Consider the following 15,533-nt stretch of genomic DNA (forward strand, 5'->3'; position numbering starts at 1 on the left):
AGGAGTGAAATTGATCATCCTTATAGAGTGGAAGGAATGAAGACTGGTCCCGGTATTAGGAGGCATTTTGGACTAGGTTGTGCAGGGTTAAGAATCCCCAGACAACCTCTTCCCGCGTGGTTTAGTAGTGTGTGGCATTGGCGCAGCCATCAAATCTTATGTGTTACTGTGCATGCAGAGAGTAGCGATATCCTGTGGGTAAGTAATATTGGACACAGCGGGTTTAGAGTGAAGCAAAGGTTGGGATCTCAGATGTCTGTATGGGGGTCGGAGGTGGGTGTATGTTCGTCTTTATACGTGTATTTGTCAATCTTTGGCATATTTAAATGCAGTTATGAAAGGGTCCCAGCGTGGTGGCATGTTTAACACTCCTTACATTCACGCCATATGGTGCGTTTCAACAAGCTCTTGATAGTTTGGCATCCTTTTACTCCGGCATTATGTTGCTGTGGAGGTGATCAGTGGTTAAGCACGTCCACAGTTTGCAGCAGATGTTGTTTACCTGCTGAGATGGTTGTGCGGTGGTGCTTTTCAAATCTCGATCTCTTAGGATCAAAATCCTCCGTATCAGAAATTTTTTGGGTGTTTTGTTTCTTTTCTTCAAATCAGTGACTCAAACACGTTTGGTGAACATTTTTCCTTGACACAGACCGAATTTGCAGTCAGACTCAGCAACGTCACTGAAACTGATCATCGCTGAGTGAAATCTTGCGTTGAAACGTGTTTTGTCGTTCTACTATTCCAGTGACATGAAGCTTAAATCTTCTTTTCTGACCCAGTACACTCCCTCTACGCAGAATACAAGCTCTTAGCCTCTGGCAGATGATATTATGTCCTCCACTGTAAACCCAACCATTTGAAAAATTAATTTGCACCTACCTCTACCAAACACTGAAACAATGCTGCTTGAGGCTGAACGGATTGTGCAATAGTTTCATGATGTTTTTATCCACAGGAGTGTGCAATGTTTTTTATACTCAGTGCATATGCAATATTTTTTATCAATTTATTTGTCAATTATTTATTATTTCGGTGCTCTCTGTTGAGACAATAAAGTATATCATACTGTAATACTGCTATTTGAAAGAGATGGAGGTGCAGGTTATAATTGTAATCCACAGATAGATACATGTAGTGGAACATCTCGTTTCTTTTTCACCTCCAGATCGGTCAGATCCTGCGAAGCCCCTTCATGAAGTTTGTGGCTCATGCCGTCTCCTTCACCGTCTTCTTGGGTCTGCTGGTCGTCAACGCGTCCGACCGCTTCGAGGGCGTCAAGAACCTGCCCAACGAGACCATCACAGACCATCCACGACAGGTGTTCCGGGTCAAGACCACCCAGTTCTCCTGGACAGAGATGTTGATCATGAAGTGGATTTTGGGTAAGTCAAATACTGTTGATGTAAAGTAGTAATGGTCAAAACAGATGATCCATCATGATAACAAACACCCTTGACATGTCAGATTTAATCGATATGGATGTATTTTATCAAGATCTTCACTTCATAGTTTCCTTTTTCTGGTGTATACAGATGTGTAAATCATTAACGTTGCTGGAAAGTTCTGTGAACCTTTGACCAACTTTGATATGAGGCTGATTTAAAGATGAATCCAGCACTATACCAACCAAGTGGATGAAAGCCGAGGTTGTGGCAACACAACAGGTCCTTCACTTTTATCAGTCAAGGATCAAACAGAGGTTTCCTGGTTGGAAACAGCAGAGGCCAGATTGACTGAGGCAGTCGCCATGCTGAGTCCTTAACAACGAGCTGGAGGGAAATTTGGAGGTTCATGCTGGTGGTTCAGAGGTGGTGCTGAGGAAATACGAGTGGGAGGGATAGAGAAAAAGAGAGCGAGAGAGAGAGAGAGAGAGGCGGGGTCTATGGGAGGGTGAAACATGACAGGCATACAACCAGGCTCACATGACGAATGCAGAGGACGAAGGAAAAACAACAGCCAACTTGACACATGTATAGTCCACGGCAATATCTGTCAGACCTCAGCTGTTTCCCATCTGCTGAGTCTCGTCTTATTTCAATCTGTCCACCCATAATACAACATTATGTCTTTGGTTTGTGGCACGCATGCTTGTTTTTATTTGTTTACATGTAATGACACCATTCTTCTTTTTCCATCCCTGTTCATTTTGGCAGCAGGTGCTCATGCGTGTGTGTGTGTGTGTGTGTGTGTGTCTGTGTGTGAGTGTGTGCAGTGTGTAAGTGGCGTATGTAGATCAGGGTAATTGTGATTCTCGCAGCATGATTTGATGGTAATTAAAGAGCTGACGCTGATCATGGCACCATTTAAGTCATGTTTTCCTGTTTTGGATTCAAATGGAGAATAACAGAGAGTGTGTGTGTGTGTGTGTGTGTGTATGTGGGCCACAACTGAGATACAAGTGGGGATGTGTGAGTGACTGAGGAAGACGTGTGTTTTCATTATTTGTGAAGGTGCAAGTGTCGTTGGGTTTATGCTTGTGCATGTTCCTATATCCCATATTGTTACATAGAATCCTGCGAACGATCTTAATGAATGCCGTTTCCTGAATCCTCTCCTCTTCTTGCACAGACTACCACCGTCGTGTGAAACGCCTGCGATAATCTTGCATGACTGCAAACAAGCAAACAGAAGAGTCTGCAGATTTGTTTGTTAATCTCTTGTTAGCTCTCTGTAGTGTAGAACCACAAATACTTCCATGCGACACTTTTCAGATGCTCTGGTGTCGTGATTGTTTGCTCAGGAGCGACGGTCTGTTTGTTTGTTTGTGTCCTCCATTGTCACAGCAAAGCAACACAACGCCACTGCTGTTTTCCTCGGGTGAGCAAAGAGGGCATGGATGCAGGCCAAGCTGCGCTGGCAACTTGGTAATCTCTTCAAACTGCCTGCCTGATGCTCCTCTCAGCTGCTACAGTATATTTTCAACTCAAACTGTTTTTTTAAAGTTGGAGTTTGAATTATCACCGACAACTGAACCGTACAGTTGCACTGTGTGGTCATATTAAATAAAAAGTGCCCTCATGCAACTACTTTGGGGGCATTTTTATGTAAATGTAAGGATTCAAATGTTGCACCGTTTGCAGCATAAATTCTATGAAAATCTCTTACAACTGAAAACATTTCAATGGAAATTGAAATATCTCGGGACCTTGTGAATTGGAATAGTGTATTGTGTTGCTGCGTTGATCTGTACAGTATGTGTGTGTGTGTCCCTCGTTCCTCAGGTATGATTTGGTCAGAGTGTAAGGAGATCTGGAGTGATGGCCCCAGGGAATACGCCATGCATCTTTGGAACGTTCTGGATTTCGGCATGCTCTCCATCTTCGTAGCGTCCTTCACGGCGCGCTTCATGGCGTTCCTCAAGGCGACCAAAGCTCAGCAGTATGTGGATTTGCATGTACCAGACGATGACCTGAGCAATGCCTCGCTACCTGACGAAGTCGCCTACTTCACTTATGGTAAGTCACACACACACACACACACACACACACACACACACACAAACACAGTGTGTGCTGCATCAGTGTTTCCCAAAGGGGAAGAAGAATGTTCTAAAAATGCCTGGATTCACAAAAAGCTGAGCAGTGGAGATCAGTGTGTTTGTCATTTAGATGGAAGTGTTTTCACTCTCCTTAAGGGCTCAAGTGAGATCCAATGCCCACATTAGCTATTCTGCCTTGTACTGTCAGGATAATAAGCATCATTCAAACCACTTCTTCTGAACACTGCTGTATAGCCATCGAGCTATACTGGTCTGGACACGTCATAGTGGCCTTTAGAGGAACCCTCACCAGTGCTGTCATCTGGTGGTCTGACTCTGTCATGGCACATGAGCCATGAACGTTGCATTTTGAAGCCTCAGACGCAATGCTCGTCTAACTCTATTTACCTCTTCACGTCTGCACTGAAAGTCCAGATGTGGAGATGCAGTGGACGTCTCCTCTGTTCACTGCAGTTTCACAGAAAATCGGTATGTTAGTGGTCCGTTCTCTGGGGATTTTCTTTTCATCAAATGTGTCCATTCTGATCAATTGTCCTCTCCATCTCTGTGTCTCTGGCTGTGCCAAGCTCTCTGTTCTTTCACACGGACACACTGTCCTTTTATCTCCTCCCTTTGCAGTAAGCCACGCTGATATGCGTCCTCCCTCACCCTCTCCCCCTTCTCTCTAACTTTACTCTTTTCCATTTTTACTTAATCCATCTTCTTACAGTGTTTTCATCCCTCGAAGCACTCTTTATTCAAAGCCAGAATTATGCTCTCTAGGAATATATTTCAGATCCCACTGTGAGCTTCTTCTTTTTTCTTCTCTGCTCTTATTACACTGTGACCAGCAATGAGCTGAAGAAAGTGTGATGTGCAGGTGATAGTGCATGGTGACCTTATCTCTCAAAACCTAAACAAGCACAGCACGCCTGCTGTATTTAGCATATCTTAAATATGGTGAATGATTTTGTATTGTGTTGGTTTGACTCTCTGGTAACAGAATATCTTTCTCTTCCTCCTCCTCCAGCCAGAATCAAGTGGCGGCCGTCCGATCCCCAAATCATCTCAGAAGGCCTGTACGCCATTGCTGTTGTGCTGAGCTTTTCACGCATCGCCTACATCCTGCCAGCCAATGAGAGCTTTGGCCCGCTGCAGATCTCTCTGGGACGCACGGTCAAGGACATCTTCAAGTTCATGGTCATCTTCATCATGGTGTTCGTGGCCTTCATGATCGGCATGTTCAACCTGTACTCGTACTACCTGGGAGCCAAATACAATCCTGCCTTCACCACGTGAGTTGCGCTTGTCCTTGTGTGACTGTTGCGGTGTGTGCGCGGTCCAGATGTGAATGTGTGTCAGAACATGTGTGCAGTCTGATGTCTGCATGTGTGCATTTTCCCCCCTAAGTCACAAAGACAAGCACAGTGCAGCTATATATTGGTTTACTGGCTGTTTGTGAGATGACTGCAAAAAATAGGAGGAAGGACAAGAGTATGTGATTGTGGTCTTATGTTCGGTTTATTGCTAAATAAGTCTGTAGAACAAGAACCCCTGGACAATATAAATGGTCACATCCTACTTGATGTGACTGTTTGCGAGTTCATTAAACCCAGGGTGCTTTATCATTACGGGAGATCGAACTTTAATCTCAAGCCCAGCGCTGGAAATCAGTCCATTTGGGTAAATTTAATATGGGGAATGGGAAAAGGGATGTTTGGAATCAAATTTTTTTTATTTTTTTAAATGTGAATTAATGTTTTATCTAACATATTTAACAAAATTGGAGCACCATTAAGTGTTACCTACACGTCCACAGTGCTTTATGTCTAAAATAAGCACAAATATTGAAGGAAAAGTCAATAGAAGTGCAAATGAGATTGCAAATGGCAAAGAAAGTGCTTAATGAAATGTGCCGATGTTAAAAAGAAACTAGATTACAAGATTATCTTTTTAAAGTTTTTTTTGACAGTGTCTCAGAAGTTTTTGGTTCCTGTTTGAATTAAGTAGTGAAGTTTCTCTGTGACATCAGCTCTTCTGCTGAATATGTGGCAGTGTCCAGAGTCCAGGATTTAGCAAATCAATAAAATGACACAGTGGTGTATGATCCATCAAGGTCAGATGTATTTAGACTTCTTAGACTTCACTTCCGTCGTTCTCCTCCTCTCCAGACTACTCTGTGACGATGGAGCAAAACTCTTGTTCTCAGACAGAGAGATGAACTGCTACGGGCTATTATTGGTTTGTAATAATAACAATTGACAATCATCCAACTGCAATTATAATGAGGTGATAACGCTAAGCACATGAAATCTGCTTTACATGCTGCAGTGTTTCCTTCAGCTTAATTATCAGAGTCCTACTTTTCACAGAGTGAAACGTAAGACGCAGGCCACACAAAGCCTTGTGGTTCAAATCTATCTATGTCAGGGAAAGGGGATTTAAAGTGTTTAAACTAGCGTTGGCTCATATATCAGTCTGTTCATAAAGCCATCAACCTGTCCAACAAGTCACACGACACATCAGTCTGAGCGACGACAAATTTGCCTCCCACCTCCACTTAAATGCATCCGTATCTCCACCTGTCCTTCCGCTCATATCCACTGCCGCCAGACTGATGGTGGAACTGTCACTGCTACTATTTGTGAGAGTCGTATTCATCTTTGGCCACCGACAGAATCTGTTTCTCTTCATCTCAAGATGAAAAAAAAAAAAGGATCTCTCAAGTCTCCCTCTGTCACATGTCATAAGTCATTGTCTCAAAGGAAGTCATTTTAAACAGATGACACTGCATTATTTCTGCTCAGTCCAATCATGTTGGTTTGTAATTATGATGTCACACATTATACATCTATTATTATTATTATTCTCTTATTGCAGCTTTTCATCTGGTTTCACACCAGCTACAAGAGAGCCTGGACTGAAGGGGTCATAAGTTTAATAGTCACTCACCAGGTCAGAACAGATGACACTCTACTGTTTTTTTTTCTTTTTAGCATAAGTTACCCTTCTGGGATTTCATATCAGTTAAAAAAAACAACATAAAACTGAACATAAGCATTGGCCCATGAGTATAACTTGGTTATAATCTCAATCAGTGTCCCTATAACAGGCTTTGCACCCAAGACAAACAGCTGCCAGATGTCAGTATCTGGCGGCAGATACAGTAAATGCACAAACCCTGTTTGCTGTCACCCATTTGTCATCACTCCCAGTAAAGCACACGTTAAACTTAAACTCAGGATTTATATGTATAATACAACCAAAGCTGAAGGATTCATTAATTCATTCATTCATTCATTCATTCATTCATTCATTCAATCGTCTTCTCCCGCTTTATCCTCCACATGAGAGAGTCGCAGGGCCACACAGAGACAAACAACCATCCACTACGACTCAATTTAGAGTGTCCAATGTGCCTAATCTCCAAATCTGCAAACTGGAGAACCCGGAGAAAACCCCCCCCCCCACACACACACACACACAGAGGGAAAACATGCAAACTCTTCTTGCTGCAAAGGCAAGAGTGCTGACATTACAGCAACTGTGTGGCCCTCAAGCTGAAGGATTAAACAATTATTAAGTTAGAATAACCTCAGAGCCAACAATAATCCTGTTGCTTGGCAAGCTGCTTGCTAAGCTGCTTGCTAAGCTGCTATCATAGCTGCTAATCAGCTATGATTATGATTCAGTTTACAGTGACAAACTCTCTCTGTCTATATGTCGTCTTAAGCTCTTTGTCTATTTATTCACCTTTTTTAACCTTGTAAGGTCAGAAAGTTATGCAGCTGATAAACAAGACCCTCAGGTGTAACATTAATGTGCCAGATGTTTGAATCATTACTATCACATTTATATCTATGAGGTATATATATATATATATATATATATATATATATATATGTGTGTGTGTACTATACATATGAGTTATGGGTAGTCAGGGAGCAATTTTCAATTTTATGACCTGCTGCACATTCAGCTAGATGCAATCACTGATGACTGGACCTCTTGTTAGATGACTGTGCTCTCCAGTGCTGACGCTGCCCGAGTGTTTGTGCTGTGTTTATATTGTAGCTCCTCTGCTGAGCCGCAGCGCGAGACTTTCAGAGGCTGTGAGTTCTGCTTGGCTGCCCGCATGGCACCTGAGAACGAGGAAACGTCATGAGCAGACAGACAGACAGACAGACAGACAGAGCAGCAGAGCAGCAGAGCAGCTGCGCAAGAGAGAGGAGCGAGATAACTGGCAGACGGGCAAATGGACAGCTAGAAACAGAGCTTAATGGATCTGAGACGGCAAGTCAGGAAGAGAGGGGTTACAGACCGACAGTGAGATGTAATGAAGATTTCTCAAAAACTAAAAGACAAGAGCAGCACAGACCTCGGGCTCTGTGGATGTAAGTGTGTTATCGTCACCATTGCAATCTTTTCCATCACAAGAATATAATCAAGCCCTACATAGTCTCGATTTATCACTTCCCCTCTCAGCTTTAGAGATCGAAATCATGGCTGATTTTGCTCTTCCGACTCTAACAACCTCTTACTCTTATGTCCTTTAAATGGTGCTTCTCCTCTGGCAGGTTGTCAGCTGCTTACACAGATGACACGAGCTGCATTTTCAGCATGACAGAAACCCCCTTCATTTGTGATGCTGTTCTCACTCTCGCCACCAGGGGTCAGTCTAGCTTTAACTCTCAATCTGTCTGTCACATGGTCAACAGTAGGAATGTTTTTTGCACTCTGGTTGTTTACATCTAATCACACCCAATATGTTCCTCTATTTTTTTTGTGTCTCATTTAATTAATATTTACTCCGTCAAGGTTTTAATCTTGTGTGTGTTATTTTTCTGTCCCACTTAATTGAATTGCTTGGTTGAAGTGTGTGGCTGCTCATAACGGGATCTAACAACGTCTGTGTTCTCAGCAGAGTGTGTTAGTGTGTTAATTGTGTGTGTGTGTGTGTGCATTCTGTCCTGTGTGGCACACTGATCTGACATGGCAGGTTTTGATGGAGGGCAGAAGTAAGAGCTGGTCTGATGACTCTGATACAGGAAGATGAGGAGTAAGCCAGGTGGAGACTGTAATGATGCTCCCGGAGGGGCCACTCAGACTGGAGGATGGTTTCTCACACACACACACACACACACACACGTGCACATAAATGCACAGCTGGATAGGGCTTCATAAAGACAGGCCTGTGATAACTGTCTTGACTGAAAGCATGCACACATTTACACAAACCACATGCTCTTTGTTGAGTGCACATCAGCCATTATTCACTCGCACTGTCAGTTCTTGCATATTCTCTAACAGGTGCGTCGGTGGACATACAAACACTTATGCACAGATCAGTACACACACACACACACACACACACACACACAGTTATCGGGATTTTGATTTGGACACTGCTGAGTTCTGGTCAATCATGCATGACAACACTGCACAAAGAGAGGGGGGAGGGAGGGGGGGGCAGGCAGTGAGAGGATGGGGGAGATAAAGGCAGAAATTGTGGAGGAAAAAGGGAAAAGTGTGTTTAAATAATCAGAGGTTGAAACCTGTGCAGGGGGCAGAGCAAAAAAATAAAATAAAAGACACAGCATGGTGTCAACGACCTTGAAAAAAAAAAAAAAAAGAAATGGTGTATTGATGCTGAAAGTAAACTGAGGAAACACAGGTGATTGAACAGAACAGCAGACAGGGAAGGGCAGGGAGATGGAGGAGGGAATAAAGGATGAGAAGCAGAGGAAGGTGGAGTGCTCTGTTTGGTTGTGTATTGTTCTGTTGTGTGTTTTTGGCTCAGTTGCGTGTTCAGGCAAATTCTAGAGACCAGCCAGGATGCAAAGACAAACAATGAAAGAAAGGTCAAACAGACAGAGGCTTGGGCTCAGCACGGATGAATTAAATATTAACAACCAAGAAACTTGGATGTGAATCTTAGATTGTACGTACAGTAAGCCTTCAGCAGTTTCGTCTTCTTATTAACCATCGCTATTTATCCACCACAATGAGCTTTTGTATGCAATGTCATTCATTCGCCTTGGCAACAGGAACTTGTTGATGTTGAATGCTGTGTATTTGAATTAAAAGAAGAGCGCATAGATCTACAGGCGAGACGCCGCGTGACCTTACTTTATATCAGACAAAAGCCAAGGACAAAGGCACATGAAGCAATGAGAGGTCGCGGATGCAGAGACAGCACCGCGCATAAGAGACGACACATAGACGTACGTCTGAGAAATTAAAAGAAAAACAAATTGAAGAAATGCGATGTTGAAGCTAAATTAAGGAGGGAATGAGAAAGAGTGGATGGTGATGAATAGAGCCAGGAAGTGGTAGCTAGACAGGAATTCTGGTGAGAGAAAGAGAGCGAGACAGTCTGTTAGGGGAGGATAAGAGGTGGCTGAGAGCTAAACAGATGGTTGAGACAGAGTCGGGGTGAGCTAAAGAGAGAATTTATTATCTCTGAAGGCAAGACAGAGGTGTTGTGTGCAGCCTTTCCCAGTCAAGCACATCTGAATGTTAAAACGAGGAGAGGAGACACAATTACAATTATGGCGTGACACCTGGAGAGAGAGGAGAGACAAAAAAATATCGAAACTGGAATGCATTCACACAGTGTGACCAATATGGGCTGTCGATGTCCGCTCCAGTAGCTTTAATCTGTGCCAATATGAACGACTTTTCAATAAATCGCTCCGCTGTCATGGCAAATTATTCCCAGCGTTTAATATCCTTGTAAGTGCGATGTAATCCCTCTGAAATGGCGCTGAAATCATCATTTCACACTTAGAATTGATTGTTTTCTTCTTCCCTTTTCTGCTGAGTCGAGAAGCGCCGAAGCGGACGGAGACAAAAACAGTGAGCTCTCATCGTGGCAGTCAAGCTAATGACTGTGATACACACATTATTATTTCATTCAATACATTCAAACACTGTTCAAACGCTTGTACGTACCTGCAGATTAAATGATTCTTTTATTCGGTGTATTTTTTGGCTTTGAGGATCTTTGTCAGACGACTGTTTGGAAAACAGCGCTGTTGAGGAATGAGTTTGGCAGCATTTTGTTGCGGCGTTAAAAAACAATTCTCCGCAGGAGAGTACGATGGAGTATCTTTCAAGAATAAAGTAGTAGCAGTATGACAATTAAGTGGTAAATATTGTTAGAATAAAATCCTTTTGAGAATGACGTCGTAATACCGTAACATATAAGACATCATTATTATTCAAGCGGGATCTGAGATGATCAGATGCCCCTGGGTCAGGATGAGGAACACTTTGAGCATTTTGTGAAGTTACATTTTGGTTTGGAGCTTCACAAATAATGAAACACTTCATCTTTTTGGCACATCACACAACATTATCGTCAGCATCAGGACTTTGAACCAAACTGAGTCTGTTTGGAAGAAAGAATCACAGACTTTGAGGAAATCATCTCCTCTGTGAACGAGGAAATGGCCGGAAGTGGTCGACTGCAAGACGAGCCCGGGTTATATTTTATCAACAATTACAATAATAATACAATTAATTAAAACGCCACAAGACTGACCATTATGAACACACCAATACACAATTATCTAAACACCATGAACACATAATAAACCCTGTAGTTAACTGATGACATGTTAATAGGTAATTACATGTTGCACACGTTTGTGGCTCAGTGTCGATGAAACACACGATTTAAAAGGATAGTTTTAGGGGTTTTTTTGAAGTGCGCTTGTATAAGACACGACACATTCATCCTCGCTGATATGATCCAGTGCAGTTGTCATGATTCATTTTTCCTCTGGGACAAATAAAGTTGTCTGAACTGAGCTGAACTGACATTCTTCAGTGGGACTGTTCACACCTGGCATTGAAATGCATCCTGGATGCGTGCCTGCTATAACCACGTGTGATTTGGTTTGGGTCAATAAAATCATGTTATTATTATTATTATCATGTTGTTGACTGTACAGTGGTGTCAGCTACAATGTTCCTTGTATCTATAAATGGATGGAGAGTGTGGTGGCGGCTAAATTAGAAGCATGAGTGATGATTATTCTAAATTAAAAAAGAAATCTGAGCCTACAGTTCCAGCTGAGGAGGCGGTATCTAAACCATCCTGAAGACAGATTGCGTCCGTGCAGCTCAGGAATATGGACACATGGGACACATCAGGGCCATTCAGGCCTGTACTTAGCGCTATCTGGACGTGATCAGATCACACAGGATGAATGATAATACCAGGTCTGAATGGGGTCATAGTCAGTGCTGATTGTACTGTGTGTGTCCTCCTGCACTTAGAAGCCACATAGAACAGGCAGACACACACTCAGTAATACTATCACCACGAAAAACACTGATTTTGGCAAAAGACTCAATCCACAATAGCTCACTCACTATAGCTGCTCGTCCACTCCTGCCTCATATGGTAAGTTTGTGATATATTAGTAAATCTGAATGAAGGATTTTAAACACCAAATGTATAAAAGAACAGAACTGAATTATCGCTTACTAATTAGGATTGATAAGAATCAGCCTTACTGTGTGAAGAAATCTAATCAAAGAAGTCATAATCAGTGTGAATATAATGATTTGTGCTGCACATTTTGAATTAACACAATACGGTTCAGCAGAGACGGTAAAACAGACTGTAAAAGATTAAAAAAAAAAGTCCTCATTTTGTGTGATTCCCTATCAAAACACCGTTAATTGCAATTGCTCATCTTGTGGTGTCGTATTCCCCACTTAATAACTTTTCTCCCACAACTTTTGCCCGAAGACACACAAAACAGCCTTTGTTTTTCCTGCCTCCTCAGTCCGTAATCCCACTGCTCCTCGTACAAATGTACACATTCACAAACAATCGTGCTGATGAGATGCACATATCAATGTTCATTCCGTCCCCCTGTCTCTTTCCATCACCTTTTAAATCAAAGACAAACGCTCGCAGAGACAGGAGAGGGAAGCAGGCGTCTCCTGGCAGCAGCAGCTAAGCCAAGGTGGGCAAGGCCCCACCCTTGTTGTTGCCATGGAGACATGTCTTTTAGCCCAGCAGATAGAAAGTTAGACTCAGTTGTCTCTCGGAGAGGAGAGGAGGAAATGAAAGTAAAACAGAAGCCCCTTTTCCACCTATGGTCCCAGCTCGCCGCATGAAACTGCCGTGACTTTGTTTTACACGCGACACACGAACGAGTGACTAGTGACTCGTAAAGCAGTTGTTTTCAGTGTAAGTGAATCATTAGAATCGGTTAATTAAAACTGTTTCTTCAGGACTTCCTGAACACAGTCACTGAACTGAAATACAGCGGCACTGGGTTGTGATGTGGCTCGCCGGTTTGCGATCAGCAGTGCTGCTGTCGCTAAATACACCAGCAGACACCTCTGTATAATAGAGATTTTAGACATTTCCCTGGTTGGCGATGAACCCATGTTTTTAGGATTGTTAAGTCTTTTTAACTGATCTACAGTTTTGGCATTGTTCGGCTTGATTCTTGTGTCGGACGTCTCGCTCATGGCTCTTCCTGTGACGGCACTCTGACCAATCAGGGGCCAGCAGTCTCGCCAGAACAGATACCAGGTACTATCGGTAGTGGAAACGCAAAATAGCCGCGCCGTGCCGTGGCGAGGTGAGGTGAGGTGTCGAGTCGCACAAGCGGAAACACGCCAAGAGAAGAGGTGACTGACAATGAGGCATTTAATATCTAGATAATGAGGAAGCGAGACAGAGCAGAATGCCACGTGTACATTTACATTTGACCAATGTGGAAATACTGTTACTCACCCAACAATAATCAAAGAATTATATATTTGAGGAGGAATAAAAATAATTCAAATGTTTAGCTTGAGTGAGAGAAATAGCTACAGGCTGCGTGGATGAAAGACGGAGGTGTCTGTGTGTGTGTGTGTGTGTGTGATACTATCAGCAGCTTGTTGGGAGCCGCCACTCTTAATAACACATAATAACACATTGTCTGTCTCTGGCTGACGATCCACAATGTCTCTGCTAGTTTGCTGCCAGTACACTGCTACCATGCTGTTATAAACACACATGCAGAGAACCAAATCATCTCATTCTGGGCTTGTGAAAAGAAATTATTTCGAGCATCATTTGTCTCGCCCATTCCAGTAACACACCCGGTGGGTGCCTTGATAAAATTAGCAAACCAAACAAACCCAGAATTATCCCATCTTCACGTTGTAGATCACCGTTCCCACATTCTTTCTCTCTGAAGGACACGTCACACAGATTTAAGTGAAATCATCCACCCATCCATCTTCTACCGCTGTATCCTCCACATGACGGCTGACGGCCGCGGAGGGCAAATCAATAAGCAAAAGAAAAAAGAAGAAGAGCGAATGATAGTGCAGAGCAGTGAGGTCCGATAATGAATCACCAGTACACAGGCTGGAAGAAGACTTTTAAATAGTTCTGTCTGACGGCTTCCAGGTTGTCCTTGAAGCTAAACAGGGTATAGGGATATATTGAATAGCCACTAGGGGGCAGCCCAGCTGGTTGCAAAAAGAACTTAATTTGAATGGAGGTCTATGGGGAAATGAGTCAACTTCTTACTTGATTTACATGAATGAATGAATGAATGAATAATTGTCTGTATGGAATATAATTGACAAAATCATGGAAATAGAAGATGTATTGTGGCACATAAAGCAGCCTAGCTTTGTTGTGTTTATGAATTAGGACTGGAATGATGTGACTGAAAATTGTCTCATTTATACATATATATATATATATGAATAATAATATAAATTATTATTATTATTATTATTATAAAACTGTCATTGTGTATGTAATGCTCAAGCATGTCCTCAATAAACCTGCTGTGATAGGCACATGTTTTTTTGACATGAAATAGTAGAACAAGCCCAGGTTTAAACAATAGCATTAATTAGAGTTCCACTCCAGTTTAAAGAGAGCTAATACTAAATCACTAATAATATAACTGCATAGATGTTTTCTGGATTTGTTCCAATATTGACGATTATACTGCGTGGTAATTATAGTGTTAGTAAATCTAATGGTGGCCTCAGACGTCTGCACAGCATTGTCCAATAGAAGCCTGGTTGCAGGCGACCTCTGTGAACCTCTGTCTGCAAAACATCAACACAGCACCGGCCGAATCGCCATAAATACACGGCCGACTGTGATTAGGAAACAGTTTAATGGTGGATATTAATAATCCGCCATGTAGTCAGTGTCTAATTTTAATAACGTGTGAGCCGTCATCCTCGTGTGTCTGGTTTAATGACACGTTCATGTCGTCTGGGCCGAAGCCCTTCATCATTATCTACACTCACATTTAGGAACATGAAAATCAAGTGAGCGTTTCATAAGGCTGTGAAGCATTGTTTCTTTCATCAGATTTTTTTTTTAATATTGTTTCTTCCTTCAAAGCCACGGGGACGCATTTTCATCTTGAAAGAGAGGCTGAACACAAGTGACGAGACATTATTTAAAGGCAGAAGGCTCTAAATCCCAGTATTTTAAAGCATGTTCACCAAAATCACCTTGCACAGCGTTACTGATTGCACGATAGGCCGGTGGATGCGTGTGACGTGAATAGAGAGTGAGAAAATTGTGTTTTTTTTGGAAAAAAAATAAATAATATGGCCTCAGTCAGTTCTCGTCTTGCAGAAATCGCCTGTCTGATGTCTCGGGCGTCTGACACAGCATCACCAGGAAGAAAACCAAACCATTTTGGGAGACACTATTAATGCTCTGAGTGTGTTTTTGACTCCAGTGCCTCTGCATCCAAGTTCACTTCACCAAGTAATTGTCAAAGAACCAGAACTGGGTGATAAATGTCAGTGGGATTGACAAAGAAATATTTCTATGGTTGTTTTGTTTGTGTGGTCAGAAGCTGATGCTGGTGCTGCTGTCGGTCTCAGTGTAAAACACTTAACACTTGGGGGTTTGAGGACATCACTGCCTTGTTGCACATAAGGTGTTTCTTTTTTAAACACACGATAAATATATTACGTATGTATTTATTCTTGTTGAAGACAATTGCTTCATGTCTCGAGCCCGGCCGAGACGGCAGAGGTCAGAGGTCAG

At 42.5% G+C, this 15,533-nt stretch overlaps 1 protein-coding gene across 2 annotated transcripts in view; it reads left to right on the forward strand.

The window, feature by feature from the left end:
* The window catches only part of trpc7b (transient receptor potential cation channel, subfamily C, member 7b), a 46,992-nt gene that overhangs the window by 23,245 nt on the left and 8,214 nt on the right, over positions 1-15,533 (forward strand). For both annotated transcript variants that reach the window (XM_058648949.1, XM_058648951.1), the window contains exons 5-7: positions 1,166-1,382; positions 3,222-3,455; positions 4,509-4,773. In XM_058648949.1, the coding sequence (XP_058504932.1) occupies positions 1,166-1,382; positions 3,222-3,455; positions 4,509-4,773 (716 nt within the window). The remainder of the gene's footprint in view (positions 1-1,165; positions 1,383-3,221; positions 3,456-4,508; positions 4,774-15,533) is intronic.

Source organism: Solea solea, chromosome 14 (genome assembly GCF_958295425.1).
Source record: "Solea solea chromosome 14, fSolSol10.1, whole genome shotgun sequence".
Lineage (NCBI taxonomy): Eukaryota > Metazoa > Chordata > Actinopteri > Pleuronectiformes > Soleidae > Solea > Solea solea.